Here is an 18,354-nt window from a genome sequence, read left to right on the forward strand (position 1 = left end):
CCTGAATTGAGTGGATGGTGCAGTGTTGGAGAGCAAGCTCGTGGAAGTCCTGGATTTGACTCTGTGGCCCCTCAGGAGGTTTATGATACAAAAAACAGAATGGTCACCCCTGGAGCCAACAGACCCTGCCAGTCAGTATTGCTTCCTGCTGAAGCTGCCTGATGCTTTATGTTTGGGAAATTCAGATGAATGGCATCGCCCCTGGGAGATGGTGCCTCTTCAGGACAGCAGCCTCTGTTTAACTCTGACATGCAACCACTCTGTGCAGCAGTCTGTCACCACCTTGCAAGGAAACTGTGTGCAGATTCAGCCACACCTTACACAGCAAAGACCTGACACCCTGTCCTTCATTCTTAAAGGTCAGAGGAACAGCAAGGTCGGGGCCACCCGACACATAGCATGTGGAAAACATGCCCAGATTCAACCCACCTCCCTGCAGAAGCAATCCCAGCTTGTGGCTGCTTTTACATGGGAATTCTTAACAACGCACAAGGCACAGTTACAGAAAAAGTCTGATGTGGTTGTAAAATCACAGAGTAGAGGCAAAGTCCCCCAAGGAAAGTAGACTGTGTTCAGCTGCCTTTGGTTTCTTGCTGCCTGGACAGGTAGAAATTTACTCGATCTGTAAGCTCCCCTCTCCCGCAAAGAGTGTGGGACCTTACAACCATCACCGGTGCAAAGTGGACATTTTCCAGAATCAAAGGTGGTTCTGGAGAAAATGCAAAGGTGGGCAAGTCTGCCCCAACTCCTCTCTTGGTCTTTTCTAAATACTCTCACGCCTCGTCTGTCCCAGAAAAGAATCCAGCAGCTTCTTCAGCTGAGTCTAATTACAGAAAGACCAGTACCTTCACCCCAGGAGTTCAGCGTGGTCTTTAATCATGGCAGGGAATCTTTCCTCCTTCATTAAAAAATTTTTTCACAAAAAAGTAGAATTGTGTTCCTGGCAAAAAAAAAAAAAAAAAAAAAAACCTTTCCTGAAATCCATGATGGCAAGAACTGAGCATCCCTCAACAGGTGCTGGCTCTCAGCCTGGTGCTGGCACACAGGCCCTCAGTCAAGGTGTGGGAGGAATGACTGGCAAACAGCCCTTTCAGTCTCAGCAGCATTTCACAGGTTACCAAGCCCTGTGGGACTCCCAGGTAAACACAGTGGGCTGGAAACTTGATTCATCTTTCCCCCCGCTCAGGATCTCATTAAAATGAGACTAACAGAATGAAAAAGTCAAAATCCCTCAACACAAAGAGGCCATCCGTGACAGAAGAGACCAGTCTTTTCTGGAACAATGGTGGTAACAGATGAAGTGAGTAGGGATGCCTATTACAGAATTTGTACAACAAATTAATATTAAATAGAAGCACTGGGTTCTACAAGGAAATATAAATGTGATAACACTTAGTGTAAATACATATATTAGATATATAGGCTACATACAATTAATAAATACCTAGGCAGAGTCTCACGGTGCTGTTTCTTCATCTGTCAGGGAAGAGAGTCAATCGACAGCAGCACTGTCCAACAAATCACTGCTGGAAGGTTCTATATCTGTGCTGCCAAATGTGGTAACCACTAGCTTCATGTGGACGCTGAGCACTTGAAATATGGCAAGTGCAATTGAGAAACTGAATTTTTAATTTTATTTAATATTAAATTTAATTTTAATAGCCACATGAAGCTAATGCCTACCATATTGGATAGCTTCAGGTTCTATGCTAAAATTAAATTGTGGCATCTGAAAGAGTGGATGTAACTGTACTGGTGGTAGTGATGAAAGTAATAGTAATAAAAATTGAAAGAGTGCATGTGACTGTAACGGTGGTGGTGGTGGTAATAATAGTAATAATAAAAATAAGGACTCTAATCACTGACTTGTTTTTACCATAAACCTATTCCCCTTAATCATAGTAAGATGATTTTTGCTTACCAATTTGTTGTTGCTGTTGTTGTTTGCGTTTGGTTTGGTTTTGGTTGTGGGGTGGGAAGTTTGAGACAAGGTCTCGCTTTGTCACCCAAGCTGGAGTGCAATGGCATGATCATGGCTCACTGCAGCCTCGACCTCCTGAGTGCAAGCAAATCCTCCCACCTCAGCCTCTCCAGTAGCTGGGATTACAGGCATGTGTCACCATGCATGGCTAATTTTTAAATGTTTGTAGAGACAGAGGTCTCACTACGTTTCCCAGGCCCGTCTCAAATTCTTGGACTCAAGCAATCCTCCGGCCTCAGCCTCCCAAAGTGTTGGCATTACAGGCATGAGCCACCATGCCCAGCCAGCAAAGTGATTTTTAAAAACCAGTATTTCGGCTGAGCGCGGTGGCTCACGCCTGTAATCCCAGCACTTTAGGAGGCCGAGGAGGGTGGATCACAAGGTCAGGAGATCGAGACCATCCTGGCTAACATGGTGAAACCCCCGTCTCTACTAACGATACAAAAAATTAGCCAGGCGTGGTGGCGGGTGCCTGTAATCCCAGCTACTCGGGAGGCTGAGGCAGGAGAATGGCGTAAACCCGGGAGACGGGGGTTGCAGTGAGCCGAGATCCGGCCACAGCACTCCAGCCTGGGCGATAGAGGGAGACTCTATCACAAAAAAAAAAAAAAAAAAAAAAAAAAAAAAAAAAAAAGTATTTCTTGTAGTGATTAATGGTTTTTTGAAGTTCAGAAACTTCATATTAAATTATTTGTCTTCTCTTAAATGTAAGTAAAACGAAGGACTTAGCACTTAATAAAGAAAAAACCCAGCACACAGAATATGCTCCCATTTTAAGTAGGAAGTTCGCCGGCCACTTCCGTGTCCAGACACAGTCATCTCTCTGCCTATACGTGGACTTTGACTCCATACGTGGAACAATAATTTTCCAGTATTACTGCTGGCTATATCGGGGGTGCTGAGATTGTGATTTTTCCATATATTGTTTTAAAATGTTATAATGAACATGCATCATTTTAAATAAAAATAATAAAGCCTCTTAAGATTTTGGCTGAAGCAGGTTGTTAGGTGCCAGGGGTCGCGGGCTGCGCTGAGCTGGCTCGGCTGCAGGAAGGAGCCTTTTTATGCTCACGCTCAGGGAAACGGGGAATCCCTGGAAATCGCAGGTCCTGAGGACGCAGCGAGTCCGGCCCGGCAGGGGCTCCGGGAGCCTCCGGGGGGAGGGGAGGGCGCGCGGCCTGTGCAACCCGGTCTGCGGCGCCATCTAGCGGGCGCTCCGGGACCGTCGCCCATGAGGCCCTTCCCCGGAGGAGAGGCTGATACCAATCAAAATGCCATCGCGACCCCTTGTCAAAGTAAAGCCATTTAGAGAAAGACTTGCTGGGCTCTGCAATCAGCTGTGCGAGGGAAAAACAGGTGTTTAGGCACATTCTCTCGCTGTTTGTCTCAGGCGGAGTGCCCTGGGAAGGGGAGAGGCTGTAATAATGATTTACAAGATGCATCTATTCCGATTCGTCAGTGGCCACGCCACCCGGCTACTAAATATGTTGAATTTCACCACTGTCTTAAGTATTTCCCCTTCAAACAAAAATAAGAAACAAACTCTTAACATTTATCATACACGTATTATGGGACAAGCAGTATGCAAATACTGCTTCACTTCATCCTCATAACAAGATAAGGTTATTCTGGCTTCTGGTAGGAATTACATTACACTTTTCACAGACAGGATAGCTAAGGGGCACTGTGTTGAGAGTCACACAGCTTTAAGCCAGGTTGGATTTGAACGACAGCAGCTTGATTTTCTTAAGCACACGCATCTCACATCTCCCCAGCTGTGGAGAAGGGGCCCTTTCCTGAGCAGTACAGAGGCTGGCAAAGTGACTCGCTGGCCAGAGCTCTGGTTTGCCAAACATAAACATCAGGCTTGCAGCAGGCAACTCAATGTCAAAGTGCTCGCAGACAGCCTGCATATTCACACCCCCCAAGCTGTGATACATAATCTAGTTCACCATCAACAGTGAGTTGCTTTTTTTAAAGAAATTATTGTCTCAGAATACAGGTTCCTAAGGCCAGGTGTGGTGGTTCACGCCTGTAATCCCAGCACTTTGGGAGGCTGAGGCGAGCAGATCACCTGAGGTCAGGAGTTCGAGACCAGCCTGACCAACATGGTGAAACTCTGTCTCTACTAAAAATACAAAAATTAGCTGGGCATGGTGGCATACACCTATAATCCCAGCTACTCAGGAGGCTGGGGCAGGAGAATTGCTCGAACTCAGGAGGCGGAGGTTGCAGTGAGCCAAGATCGCACCATTGCACTCCAGCCTGGGCAACAGAGTGACACTGTCTCAAAAAAAAAAGAATACAGCTTCCTGATTATTTTACTACCTTTAAGGGGATATAAAATAGGACTATAAAATCCCTTGCATAATCACTCTCAATCTGGGGATTCCGGGCTCATCCGATAAGCAGGACAATTCCAGGGCAGGAGTCTCTGACGGATGTGCTGCACGACAGCCATCCTTGTGAGACAGGTCATAAATATTAAGGATATTGACAGAGTCTTTAAATATTTGTCATGTCTCATCCCTGCCATTGAAGCACCCGGAATTCCACTACTTTGTTGCTCCGACTGACAACCACCCATTTCCCTCCTGAACTTGCTTAGCTGGGTCTATTTTTCTCTTTCACCTTCAGAAATTATCCATCAGCAAAGGTTTTCCCAAATAGAGGCAGGTCAGCTGAACCAAACATCTTAATGGGCTTTTCCCTTCCTTTCCACTGAGCTGACTCCAGTTCACTCTCCAAGAGCCATCCTTTAATATTGTTATGTTTTTAATGTAAGTTAGGAAATGGCATAACAGCTAAATCCAGTTATGGGGCCACTGTGGCGATGGGTTTACCAAATGGTCTCCCTGGCACCACGTGCTGGAATAACCGCATAGGTAGTTGGCTTGCAGAGCCAGGAATGCCACAATGGGGTGCCCGCTCTGCACCAAGTACTACGGCAGCATTTACAAAGCACATGGCTTTCAGCTCAGCCGATGAAGACGGTTACTTGTGGCCATTAGTCAAGTGTATCCAGTGGACAGGCATTCTCCCTGACAATTTAAAATTGCTCCTTTCAGCTGTGAGAGGGTAGGATCAATCAGGTGAAATGGTGCGTATATAACTGAGGTTACGGCTGTTTGCAGAATACCTTGCTCATTCTGGTATATAAGAGAACCTAAGAGACAGACACTTTCAGTCTATTCTAGATACCAACTGCCAAATGTTGTGTGTCTTCCTCGACAGTAATTATATTCACAAACTTGGGGTTTTGTGGGAAGGGAGAGAAACACAGACCTTCTAGGTAGGCTATGATGTCAGGGTGCCACAAAAATAACTCTCAGGCCAGGCACAGTGTCTCACTCCTGTAATCCCAGCACTTTGGAAGGCCAAAGTGGGAGGATCACTCGAGCCCAGGAGTTGGAGAATAGCCTGGGCAACACGGTGGGACTTTGTCTCTACAAAAAAAATAAATAAAAATCAGCCAGGTGTTGTGGCATGTACCAACAGTCCCAGCTTCTCAGGAACCTGAAGTGGGAAGATCAATTGAGTCCTGGAGGTTAAGGCTGCAGTGAGCTATGAACACACCACTGCACTCCAGCCTGAGTGGCAGAGCAAGACTGTCTCAAAAACAAAAAAAAGAAAAAGGAAAAGGAAAATAACATTCAAAGATAGTAAAACTTCTTCCTGTCCTGATTAGCAGTCCAGTCAACATGACTGAGTGTGAGTATTGTGCAGCTGAGTGAATGGCTGGAGATATAACAGCCTGGCAGAGTCATTCTTTGGAACGCCAGTTCTCACTGCACATGCGGAAAGTGCAGTGACTGTGCTGCCCCGGATCTAAGTGGTCAATGGCACTCATGTAGCACTCCCTGCCTCCTATACCTATAGAGAGCAAGTGTTCCCCCAAAATTCACATTCACTGACAACCTCAGAATGTGACCTGATTTGGAAAAAGAATTTTTGCACATGTCATTAGTTTAAATGAGGTCATACTGGATTAGGGTGAGCCCTCAATACAATGACTGGTGTCCTTATAAGGGGAGGACAGAGACACAGACACACACACACACAGCTCATGTGACGACAAAGGGAGAGATGAGTGCAAGGTGGCCACAGGCTAAGGACCGCCTGGAGCCAGCGGAAGCTGGAAGAGGCAGGGAAGGCTCCTCCCTTGGAGGCGTCAGAGGGAGCACCTCCCTGCTAGCACCTTGATTTCAGACTTCTGGCCTTCAGAGCTGTGAGGAAAGAAATTCCTATTGTTTTAAGCCACCCAGTTTGTGGTAATTTGGTACTGCAGCCCTAGAAAACTAATATAGCACCCAAAACAGACATTGTTTACTGATTGGCATCCTTTTTCCTACCTAACATAGCGCTCCAGCAGACGACCATTTGGCACATGATATAAAACCCACTTCCCACCCCCAAACCAGATGGAGCTTTACAGGATGCATCCTAGTTGGGGGTGGGGGAGTGGAGGAGAGAGAGAGGGAAAGAGACAGAGAGGAGAAAAGAAAAGAAATGGAAGTAACCTAAATATTCATCAATAGGGAAATGGGTTTAAAAAGAAAAAAAACTATGGAATAACCTACTGCAGAGTATGATAGTTTTTAGAAAATGATTAAGCTCTATTCATATTAGCACAAAAAACCTCTAAAGCATGTTGTTGACTGTAAAGAATATTATATTCAACATAATGCCATTTGTTTTAAAACACAACCACACACAAAGCCGTACCATGGATTTTCTGCAGCCCCATATCCATTTGTTTGGTTTTGTTACAGACAGGGTCTCGCTCTGTGGCCCAGGCTGGAGTATAGTAGCACAATCACGGCTTACTGCAGCCTCGAACTCCTGCAGCCCCACATACGTATGAGAATGTAGATACATAGAAAGAGAATATTCTGACTAAAAGAAATAAAATGATACACAATCGTTAATTTGGGCGAGGCAGTAGGAATTAGAGAACAGCCAACAGGCACTTGTCTGTGATGTTTTAGGAAGATGTATTCAAACCCTGTTTAGATTTTTAAAGTTTTGCACAAAACAAAAGATGAAAGACAAGACATAGACTGCTCCAGAAGCCTTCGAACCTTTCTAAAATGCCCTCCTACTTACGGCTTCCCAAAGCTGGGACAGACCCCAAGGGCCCATGTGGCACCTGCTGGCCCTTCCTTGGGGTAAAGCACCCCTACTCAGTGCTGGAGACTCCACAGACAGAGGCTGCCCCCGTCTGAATCCTAGCGACCAGCAAAGCAAGTGAGCACAGGACACACAGAGGTGGGAAGGAAGAGAAAGACTCTCTTGACAGGAAGGGGAGCTTTGCAAGAGTCAAGTCCCCTGTTGGCCTTTGGGGCCACCAGGCAGAATCATTTCAAGAAAATAAAAGGCCTCCCGGGTACTTAATAAGTTTCAGGCTGGGCACAATGGTTCACGCCTGTAATCCTAACAATTTTGGAGGCTGAAGTGGAAGGACTGCTTGAGCCCAGGAGTTTGAGACCAGCCTGGGCAACATGGTGAGATCTCGTCTCTACAAAATAAAAATAAAAATAAAAAATTAACCAGGCATAGTGGCATGCCTGTGGTGCCAGCTACTTGGGAGGCTAAGGCAGGAGGATCACTTGAGCCTGGGAGATTGAGGCTGCAGTGAGCTGTGATTGTGCCACTGCACTCCAACCTGGGCAACAGAGTGAGACCTCATCTCAAAAGAAGGAGGAGGAGGAGGAAGAAATAAGGAGGAAAAGGAAGAAGGAGGAAGGAAGACAGAAGGAGGAGGAAGAACAAAGGAGAAGGAAGGAGAAAGGAGGAGGAGGAGGGGGAGGAAGGAAGAAAGAGGGGGAGGAAGAAAGGAGGCATAATAACAGAAATAATAATAATAGAAATAAAGTACGCAGTGTAATACACCTGAATCACCCTGAAACCATCCCCCTATCCTGGTCCATGGAAAAAATGTTTTCCATGAAACCAGTCCCTGGTGCCAAAAGAGGTTGGGGACCACTGATATCTAGCACATATAACGTGCAAAACATGTGTTGATTAACTATGTTGTCAGTAAGGCTTCTAGTCAACAGTAGTCTATTAGAACTTAAGTTTCCAGTCAGTCAAAAGTTATACTGAGATTTTTGACTATGGAGGGATCAGTGCCCCTAATGCCTGCATTGTTCAAAGGTCAACTGTTTATGTTTCTTGCATTCATCAGTCCCCTCCCCTAGCATGACAGCATGAGAGCTGAGGTCTTGTCTGCCTTATTCATCGCCATTCACTAGAACAGTGCTCAGCACAGAAGAGGCATACAAACGCTGTCTGGAATAAAGAAGTATTTGTGTCCAGGCCTTGTTGTAAGGTTTCAGGCCAATACGACTAAAAAGGAATCTGATGATCTCTCGCTGTAGCCTGTGCTGAGCCCATGTGCCCAGTTGCCTAGAAACTCACAAGTGTGCTCACTTTTTTATTCCGATCTTTTTGAAAGATAATGTGTTTTTTATCTGCATGTGCAGAGCTGGGCTTTTCAGTTTTAAGAATAGTCGTTGAAGGGTGGACTGTAGCCTTCAACACCAAGCCACCCACGGAAATAAATCTCTAAGCTCAAAGCTCAGTAATTGGGCAGAAAACCTAAAGAAGAGACACCGTTGAAGGAAAAAGGAAAATCTGTGCCTTTAGAGGAAACAAAAAGAAACAAACACATTTGTTAGTATTTCTTAGCCATAAACACATTTGTTAGCATTTCTTAGCCATGGAGAGGGGGCAAAAAGATGATACAGATGTGGAAGATAATGCAGGAAGCACTGCTGTCACCCTGGGGGGCAGCATCCCTCTCCTTAGACAACCCTTTTCAAGACGGGGTTTTTGAAGCTGTTGACCATCTGTGCTGCTCTGCTGGAAATGGAAATCTTAGATACAAATGGTTTCCAGGGTCTAATAATTTCAACTCCAAAACTTCCATCTATTCCATTTTCTCTCTTTTCATTCACTAAAAAATTATGAACCCAGCACATAGTGCTGCTAAGTAAATGTTTGTTGTTCCTGTTTGACTAGATGGGTGGCTGGGTTGGATGGGTGGATGGAAAGGTAGATGTGTAGATGGAAGGGTGGATGGGTGGATAGAAGGGTGGATGGGTGGATAGAAGGGTAAATGGGTGGATGGAAGGGTGAATGGGTGGATGGGTGGTTGGAAGGGTGGATGGGTGGATGGAAGGGTGGATGGGTGGATGGAAGGGTGGATGGGTGGATGGGTGGTTGGAAGGGTGGATGGGTGGATGGAAGGGTGGATGAGTAGATGGAAAGGTAGATGGGAGGATGGAAGGGCAAATGGGCTGGATGGAAGGGTGGATAGGTGGATGGAAGAGTGGATGGGTGGATGGAAGGGTGGATGGGTAGATGGAAGGATAAATGGGTGGATAGAAGGGTGGATGCGTAGTTGGAAAGGTAAATGGGTGGATAGAAGGGTGGTGGATGGGTGGATGGAAGGGTAAATGGGTGGATGGAAGGGTGAATGGGTGGATGGAAGGGTGGATGGGTGGTTGGACGAGTGGATGGCTGGATGAATGGAAGGAAAGAAGAATGAATGAGTGAGCACTTCATCACAGCCGCCTCCCTCTGCCAGCCTGCCTGCTTGGCTATTGCATCAGCCCCATCCTGGTGTCCATGACTGAGTCCCTCCCACTTCCTATCAGGCATTCTCCCAAAAGCTGCATATTTATCTTCGTGAAGTAGAGACTGACTTGCTACCCAAGAGGTCAACAGCAACCAACACAATCCAGGATCACACACCTCTGGCAGCAAAGTCCTAAATCATAAGCCTGGGGTTGAATCCCAGGACAGCAGCACCTTCTCAGAGCACTGCGTGGGCTATTCCATGAGTGCAGATGCTTCAACTGCCCACTCCATGGCTGTCACAGGTGAGATTACAAGGCCAGACCCTCATTCACCCAGCATCTGTGTATGCCACCCAGTTTTAACCAATGGGAAGGAAGGTGCTGTGGCCAACTGGGGCCTGTAGGAATGAGTCTCCTCTCCAGGGAGAAATGAGGGATGGCACGGTGGATGGCATCCCTGCCCCTCCCTTCCTGATAGTGATGACCCCTGGGCGAGGAGCCCAGCAGGCTTAGGAAGGTGATGGGAGGCTAAGAAGAGCCTTCAGTTGAAACCCTCCAAGCTGCAGTCAAGCACTAGCCAGAGGGGATTTACATTGGGCAGGTTTACTGTAAAACGAGGCAGGAGGCCTGGAGGAGGGAGGCTGGTAACGGTGTAGCTCAGCAGCCTGTGACACTGGCGAGGACACAGCCTCCCACCCTTTCTCTGCTCTGCTGCCCCAGAGTGTATGCAGCTCCTCTCACAGTGACACCTCCCGCTCCTTACACAGTCACACTCAGGACAAAAAGCAGGAATGGCCCTGTGCTTCCTTCCTTTTTAACAACAAGTTATTATTTTTCCAGACCCCTCGCCCAACTAGGCAACTTCCCCCGGGTGCAATAATCACAAGGGAAGGGGATGAACAAACCGTGACGGCTTAGGCCAATCCAGATGCCACCCTGGGACTATGGAGGAGTCCAACCTTACCCAGTGGGCCAAAGGATGTGGCCACTCAGAGGGCAAAGATCATAACCAAGGCCCTTTTAGCAAGAAGGCTGGGGAGGAAGCAGGAAGCAGGAGTGGCCACTGGCTAAGAGAACACCACTGGCCACCACCCCACTCACCGAGTATACCACAGGTCCTTCATCTGTACGGCTACAACCAAATACCTGAGAGTAGGTCATGTATAAAGAACAGAAATTTACTTGCTCACAGTTCTGGATGCTGGAAGGCCAAGGCCAAGGCCCTGGCAGGGTCAGTGTCTGCTGAAGATCTCGTCTCTGTGCTTCCAAGATGGCGCCTTGTTGCTGCATCTTCCAGGGAGGATGAAACGCCATGTCCTCGCATGGCAGAAGGGACAGGCACGGGGGCCTAAGCCAGCTTCCTCCAGCCCTTTTATAAGGAAGCCATCCATTTGTGAGGGCAGAGCCCTCATGGCTAATCACTTCCCAAAAGGCCTCACCTGGTAATACCACCACAGGAGGGATTGAGTTTCCTCGTGAATTTTGGAGAGGATACATTCAAATCACAACATACAGAACTTCAATGAAAACTTGTGGATTCATACATTCTTTGTGATCCACAATGAATGATCCAAACCAATGAATAAAGGATAACTCCAGAACAAAGATCAGACATCCTAGCATAGTATGAAGCCTACCGGAGTGTTCTGCCGCCCCCTTCTCTATTCCCCTTATCATCTCCCCTCCGCCCAAACACCAGCCCCAAGTCACCCGCAGCCCCATAAACTCCCATGTTCTTGCTCCTGCTCATCACACACATCGTTCCATCTGCCTAGAACACCCTTCCTTCTTTCCACCTGGCTAATGTCCATTCACCTTCAAGAATTAGATAGCACTTTCCTTCCTCCCCTTTCTTCCCTGACTCTCCCAAACAGTAGGAGCTCTCCATGAGCTTCCAGACCCTCTGTGATTCTCTCTCTCTCTGCACCCATAATGTGCCCACCCTAAACCCTCTGGCAGTGTCTGATTCAGCAAATCAGACTCCTTTCCACCTCCTTTTCTCCAAGAGGAGAACCCCCCATCATGCAACCTGAGGTTGAACTTGTTTTACCTTCTCCCAAACTTTGACAACTATACCTACAGATGGCTAGATAACACAATGACAATGACGAAAACTATAACAGTTCAACATTATTGAGTGCATGCAGTATGCCAGGCCAGTGGGCAAGCACTTTACCTTAGTATATAATTTAATCCTCACAAAACTATCAGGCAGGCAATGTGATTCTTACAGTTTACAGATGAAGTGGAACTTCAGAAAGATTGAGTGACTTGCCCAATATCTTGAAGCTAGTAAGCACCGGAGCTCAAATTTCAAACTAGGCAGGTTGACCCAATAGCCCTCACTCTTGACTAAAATGTCTCACTGCCACCTACCTCGAAGGTAATCATAATTGAAATTTTCCCAGGCAAATCAATAGGATAATGAAACTGGCTGGATAGAGAGGATTGTTAAGACCACACGCCAGCTGAATCTGATCTGGTGCCCTCCCTGGGACACCTTCCCTCTACATACATGACTTTTATATCTGCCTTGATAGTTTAAGTATGTTTATACTTTTTATGGCTCAGTTTATCCATCCAACACCACTGTGAAGTAGAGAGAAGAGGTACTCTCACTTGGAAACTCACACATGAGCAACTAACGGGAGGTTAGGTGGCCAGCCTGAGGCTACGTGGAGAACGACAGGCCAGCTGGGCTTTGACTTCATGGTCTCCTCCTCCCAGTCCCAGGATTAGAGGACAGTGATGTGGAACTGTGACCAGAGCCCACCCAGCCCTTGTCCCGTGGTTGTCCACATCCCCCCTGGGGATGGGGATGCCTAAGAGACTCATATGCCTTGGTGCTCTGGAAGCTCTGCTCTGGGGTCCCCTGGAAGAGCCAAGCACAAGGAAAGTGCATCCCCGGTGAGGAGAGTAGTATCCCTAGGAGCTTGGAGCTGTCAGAGGTGCCAGAGTGACATGGAGGCCAAAAGAGCTCCCAAGGCAGCAGCCTGGGAGGTACCAACTATAAACTGGTGCAGGCAGCAGCCTGGGGATACAGCACAATGACAGAGCAGATCATGGGAGGAGGGATGGGGAGCCCTGATCACCCAGCTTGAGGAAGCTCCAACTAGAGAGAGCTGGAATCCTGCATAAGCAAGTGTGCTAGGAAAATAACAGCCTCCTCCAGAGATGTCCACGTTCTAATCCCAGAACCTGTGAATACGTTACTTGGCATGGCCAAAGGAATCTTTCCAAGTGTGATTAAGTTAGGGATCTTGAGATGGAGAGATTATCCTGAATTATCTGGGTGGGCCCCATGTCATCATAAAGGTCCTTAAAAGAGAAGAGAAAGCAGGAAAGTCAGAGAAGGTGATGCAATGATGGAAGCAGAGATGAGAGGCAGGTGGACCCATGAACCAAGGAAAGTTGGCAGCCTCTAGAAGCTGGAAATGAGACAGAATAAATTCTCCCCTAGAGCTTCCAGAAGGAACCAGCCCTACTGACAACTTTGCTTTAGCCCAGGGAACCTACTTAGGACTTCTGACCTCCAGAACTATAAGAGAATAAATTTGTAGGTTTTCAAGGTCATTGAGTTTATGGTAATTTGTGAGAGCAGCACAGGAAAATTAATAATACAGCAAGCAAGAGCTCTCTAGCCAATGGACTCAGGCTATGATGGTAGACATAACCATTCATTCATTTGCTGAGCAAATACTATATATTCTGCACCATGCTGAAGAAACATCCGGTGAGCAAAACAAACATGGCCCCTCCCATCAGGGAGCTTGAAATCCAGTGGGGAAGATCTGCTGTATGCTGATTATCGATTCATGGCCTCTCAGCTCCAAGTTCACCCCTCATTACCTGCTCTGTGAAAATAGATCTGAGCCCTATTTCAATATTTTTGGTTTTCCAATGGGCACAATGTTAGGCTTTGTCAGTAGAGCATGCTGGAGAGACAGTTTGGGAGGAAAGGGTTGGCTTTCTGATGCTGAGGCCCTCTCTCTGCAGCTCCTGCCATGCATGGACCTACTCCAGCATTGGTGGCTTTCTTGGTGTCCCACTCCTGCAGTGCATGGTGGCCAGCAGCCCCTCACAGCTGGCAGCTTTCCCCAACGTCCTCCTTCAATAGTTTGGTAGCAAGCGCATCACCCTTGTGAACAGCTGTCCCGAGCACTGCAGCGGATAGATTTCCATCAAGCTCTACCCAAGTGCTACATCAGCAACTTGGATTCAGTGAGCTGTGACCACAACCTCTCGAGAAATGTTGCTTCTGGGGCATGGGCAGGGGAAACCTCTTCTTTGAGCATTATAGTTCAGCCCTCAGGCTAGTAGCTGCTCCCCGTATCTGTCATTCCTATATTCTTTAGAGTTCTCTTCACTTCTAACTAACCAATCCCTCACTATTCCAGTCCTCTGTGATAGTTAACAATTCTCTATGTTAAATTTTCTGTGTTCACATTCTTTCTTATGGCTGGACCTAGACTGACACAGACAGGACACAAACACTCATATAAATAAGCATGGATTACAGACAGTGATGGGATCTGCATGAGACAAGGACAAATAAGTGAAAATAGAAAGGGGGAGACTAATTCACCAGGGTAACCAGGAGAGGCCTCTCCACAAGTTGACCTTCAAGTGAAAAGTGACAAGATATCAGCCGCAGTAGAGCATTCTGGGCCGAGGAAGCCAAAAGGAGACCTGAGAGGAACGAGACTTGGCATGGCCACGTTCTGAATATGCAAGTTTCTGAGGCTGGATTTGGTTCACAGGAGTCAGCATGTAATAAAACCAGCAAGATAATGGCACTGGCTGGAGCCTGTCACCCTCAGATCCAGTCCCTGGCCTTCCTCTGATCAGTTCTGGATCACAGTAGTGTTGACCCCTGAAGATGCTGCTTCCTAAGCTTATGCCTCAGCCAGCAGGATGAGATTAAGTGAAAGACTTTGCAGGATCTGGCAGGAGGATGGAGGCAGAAGCCAGGTAATTCCTCACCCCACTCCCAGCCCTGCCTCAGGTATATCCTTCGCAACAGTTGAATCTCTCCCACACTCCAGCCCTAACCAGGCTGCTCAAATGTGATTCTAGCTGCAGCAGTGACCCCCAGGTCCTGGGCTCTGGTAATACCCCCTCCACCCTCACCCTCTGGCCTGGGGGCAGGAGCAGATTCTCATTCTTACTAGGGTGGCCGGCTCTCCTCTGTTCTACATCTGCATCTCATCTGTTTCGTTCCCTGTGTACTTAAGTCCTTGCATTTAAAGCTGCTCTGTTTTAACTACAGAGGGATTTCTGCTTCTCATCAGACTCTGACAATAGTGAGCCCATGTTTTGTACATTGTGTAGCTGTGTACCCTAGTTCCCTTACTTCATGCAGGGGTGGTCCAGCGTTAATTACCACTGATCTTTCCATAACTTGCCTTGGAATAAGGAAAAGGAGAAGGGGAAGGGGAAGAGGAAGGAGGAGAAGAAGAAGGAGAAGGAGAAAGAGAAGGAGAAGGAAGGGAGTGAAGAAAGAGAAAGAGAAGGAGGGAAGAGAAGGAGGAAAGAGAAGGTGGAGGTAGAGGAGATGGCAGCGATGGTAACTTCCAAACCCACTGTGAATGGAGTGCTACAGATAAAGCACAGAGCAAAGTGGTAAGGACTTTGAGTAGAGATTCTCCAACCTCAGCCCTAATCTAGCTGAGCTGGAGAATTTATAGATGAGTTCCCAGGCACAAGGGATGCAGCTTCATTCCATCTTAAAACTGACACCCATCCATCTCTGTTCCTTAACAGGTACTTCCCCAACTAGATGTGGCTGCCCTCAAACCACAATGTGGGTCAGTGATCACAGGAATGATCTGCGTCAGTCTAATCTTCAAAAACTAAATGATCCTGGAAGCTTGGACTAAAGCACAGATCCATTCATTCAGTCAACAAACATTAACTGTGCCAGCCATTGTGCTAGGTGCAGGGGGGAAAGATGTGGACAGAACTGACCAGGATAACCCTCCTGTCATGAGTCCCCACCTTCTGGGGAGGAAAACAGAAAATGAACCCTAAATATCAACCAGTGATAATGTCTAGGAAGAGGATAAAATAGGATGATGACAGGTAGAGGCTGGTGAGCTGGCAGGGGAGGGAGGGCCAGTTTTAGCCAACAAGGTCATAGAAGGTGGCTCCATAACAGTTGAGTTGGGGAAAAGGACCCGGACGTGGGAAACGTACAGGAAAGTGTGTTCCCAGCAGAGTGACACACTCAACACACTTGAGACACTCGAGATTCAGGGATGGCAGCATTAATTGTAAGACACAGGGTTCAAAGGAGTCTCAACTTTGTTGTTTAACTTGCATGATGAATGATCAAAAGCACCCACAGATTCTTCTAGAGTATCTGGACATGGATCCCACACTTTGGTACCAGAAAGGAAAGTCAAAGCAGTGCAGAAAATGGTTGAACATTTCCAGTGTGGAAAAGGGTATTAAGTAGGTGGTACCCATGGACTTTCTGTCTCCGTGGAATCTCTGGAATTTAGGCTCTGGAATCTCACCCGTGACCCTGATCTCAGAGGTAGCCCCTGAGCTTGACTATGAACATAACTTCAACCAAGCTCAGGGGAAGAACTCCAATCACCTCCAGGCCAGTGAAGCAGAAACACAGGCAGTTCTGTGGACTCTGGGACTCTACTCAGCATAAAGTGGTCAGTTCCCAGCAAGACTCTTTCAGTCCATCTGTATTTTAGAGTTTTCCAAACCGTAAGTTACCTGGGAACCTTCAGGGCAAACCCAATTGACAAGGGGTCAGATACTTGGCATACAGAGCCACTGTTCCCACCAGGTAACCCTGAGGCATTTCAACAAAACTGTTTTCACTCAGTGCAGCGCTCAGTTCCTGATATGCATGCAGACTGAGAAAATAAAGAATAAGGGCTCCCCAGAAAACAGTTCCTCAATATCCACAAATGAAAAGGGATTTACACAGTAGACCCTAAAGAGTTCCCAAGGAACCATTATGAAAAGTAGGTAGATCAAATGCAATTTAAGTATATTTTCCTTGTTTAAACAGTGTATCAGGTATACAGGAAATAACAGATTATACAGTGCATCATGTTTAAAGAAAACTTCTTTGTGACACTTTCTCTGAAGCCCCCAGGTTCCTCACCATGGCAAGCGGGACGATGCCCACAAAGGTTGTCTGGCTGACGAAGATCTCGGAGACGACCAGCTCACTCATGGAGTCCTCAATCGGGTACTCCACCTGCCAGGTAATCTGCTGGGCCCCAGCCAGGTCACTGCTGTTATCAATTCCAAAGTCCACTTGCAAGATCTCATAGAAGGATCCATTTACCCTGGAAAACAAACACATATTAAGGCTCCATTTAAAACCTCAAACTCAGAAGAATGTCAAGAATGTAATAAATTGCCACGTTCTTATTTGTCAACCAAAAGAATGACTGCCAAGTTCGACAAGTCACATGGCAGTGTTGTCGGAGCCTCATTCACAGGGGCCCATCAGCAGCCCACACCTCAGAATGGGCTAACGATCCATCTCTAGGGCTCCGTGTTGCAGAAAGCAGGCTGTCTCACTGGATGAGTAACTCGGCCAGCATTTCACTTCTGCGGACACCACACACAGCTCTCCTTTCCCAGCCCAGGCACGGGCATGCCATAATCCAAGGTCCATACTCAAGAAAAGCTCCCAAGCCATTTTATGTAGCTTCACTGCTCCTCCAATCACAAAGCGCACCCTGGACCTTGGCCATTCCTGCTTCTACTTAGCTGGGGTCTGTAGACCAGTTGTTAAAACTCTCCAAGCTTTAGAATTTGTGGAGAATAGTGGGGACCTCATGGGTGTGTGGAAGCATCAGGAGACTAAGAGTGATAAAGAACTGCACACAGTATGTGGTTTAATACATAAACTATGAGCAATGTAAGAAGGTACTATACTAGATTTCTCATTTCACCAAATGGGATTAGAAGTAATGTAAGAAAATCCCACCTGCCTTAATTCATGGAATGACAACATCATGTGTGTGTTTGCAGGTGGGGTGGGGCTAAGAAGTTGGCGAATTCTTTAGTATTTAGTATTTAGTGATTCTTAGTATTTGTATGTGCAAGGAGCCCCTTGTCATTGGCATGGACTTGTAAATTGCAGGCTATCGCACTGACAGGAAGTCACTGAACAGAGTTAAAACAGAAAGCCATACAGCACAGGATTGTGAATGACCCTGATCCATCAGCCTGTTTCCATCCCCGTGAATCCAGCTCCACCCAGATCCAAGGAAGGCAACGGCAGAGCAGCTGATCCACAAGCTCCGCTCAGGCCTGAGCCACACACACCAGCTGCTCCTTCTCTGCCAATAAGCCTCGCAGGACCAGTGTAGGCTGAGAAGTCTCCTTTCTGCCTCTGGGGGCCTAGGCAAGGTCTGCAGTCTGGGCTCCCAAACTCACAACCTGTGAGGAGTTTGGAAAAAGAACCTGCTGCCTGCTGCTTGTCTAATGGACTTCCTACCATGGACAGCTCCCCGGCACTCGGACTCCTATAAGAACCGTAGTGGAGAAACGATATCTGCTTCCTTGTATGTGCCAAGAGGTACCAGAGAAACATTGGAATATGGCCACAGCACTGACAAAACTAAACCACACTGACCTGATTGGTAAGAAATTCTACCCAAAGGGAAACCACAATGGACTCCATATAGAATTGGTCATGGGCAACCTTTTTCCCATTTAGCCAAGATTTTAAGGAACCCTCTGATACCATAGTGCCCAATATGGTGGCCACCAGCCACAAATGGCTATTTACATTCAAATTAAAATAAT

General features: G+C 47.0%; 1 protein-coding gene across 2 annotated transcripts in view; it reads right to left on the reverse strand.

Moving 5' to 3' along the window:
- The window catches only part of TMEM132B (transmembrane protein 132B), a 476,296-nt gene that overhangs the window by 120,210 nt on the left and 337,732 nt on the right, over positions 1-18,354 (reverse strand). For both annotated transcript variants that reach the window (XM_030939991.1, XM_010368427.2), the window contains exon 4: positions 16,694-16,880. In XM_030939991.1, coding sequence (XP_030795851.1) covers positions 16,694-16,880 — 187 coding nt within the window. The remainder of the gene's footprint in view (positions 1-16,693; positions 16,881-18,354) is intronic.

The sequence above is a fragment of the Rhinopithecus roxellana genome, chromosome 10, assembly GCF_007565055.1.
Source record: "Rhinopithecus roxellana isolate Shanxi Qingling chromosome 10, ASM756505v1, whole genome shotgun sequence".
NCBI classification, from domain to species: domain Eukaryota; kingdom Metazoa; phylum Chordata; class Mammalia; order Primates; family Cercopithecidae; genus Rhinopithecus; species Rhinopithecus roxellana.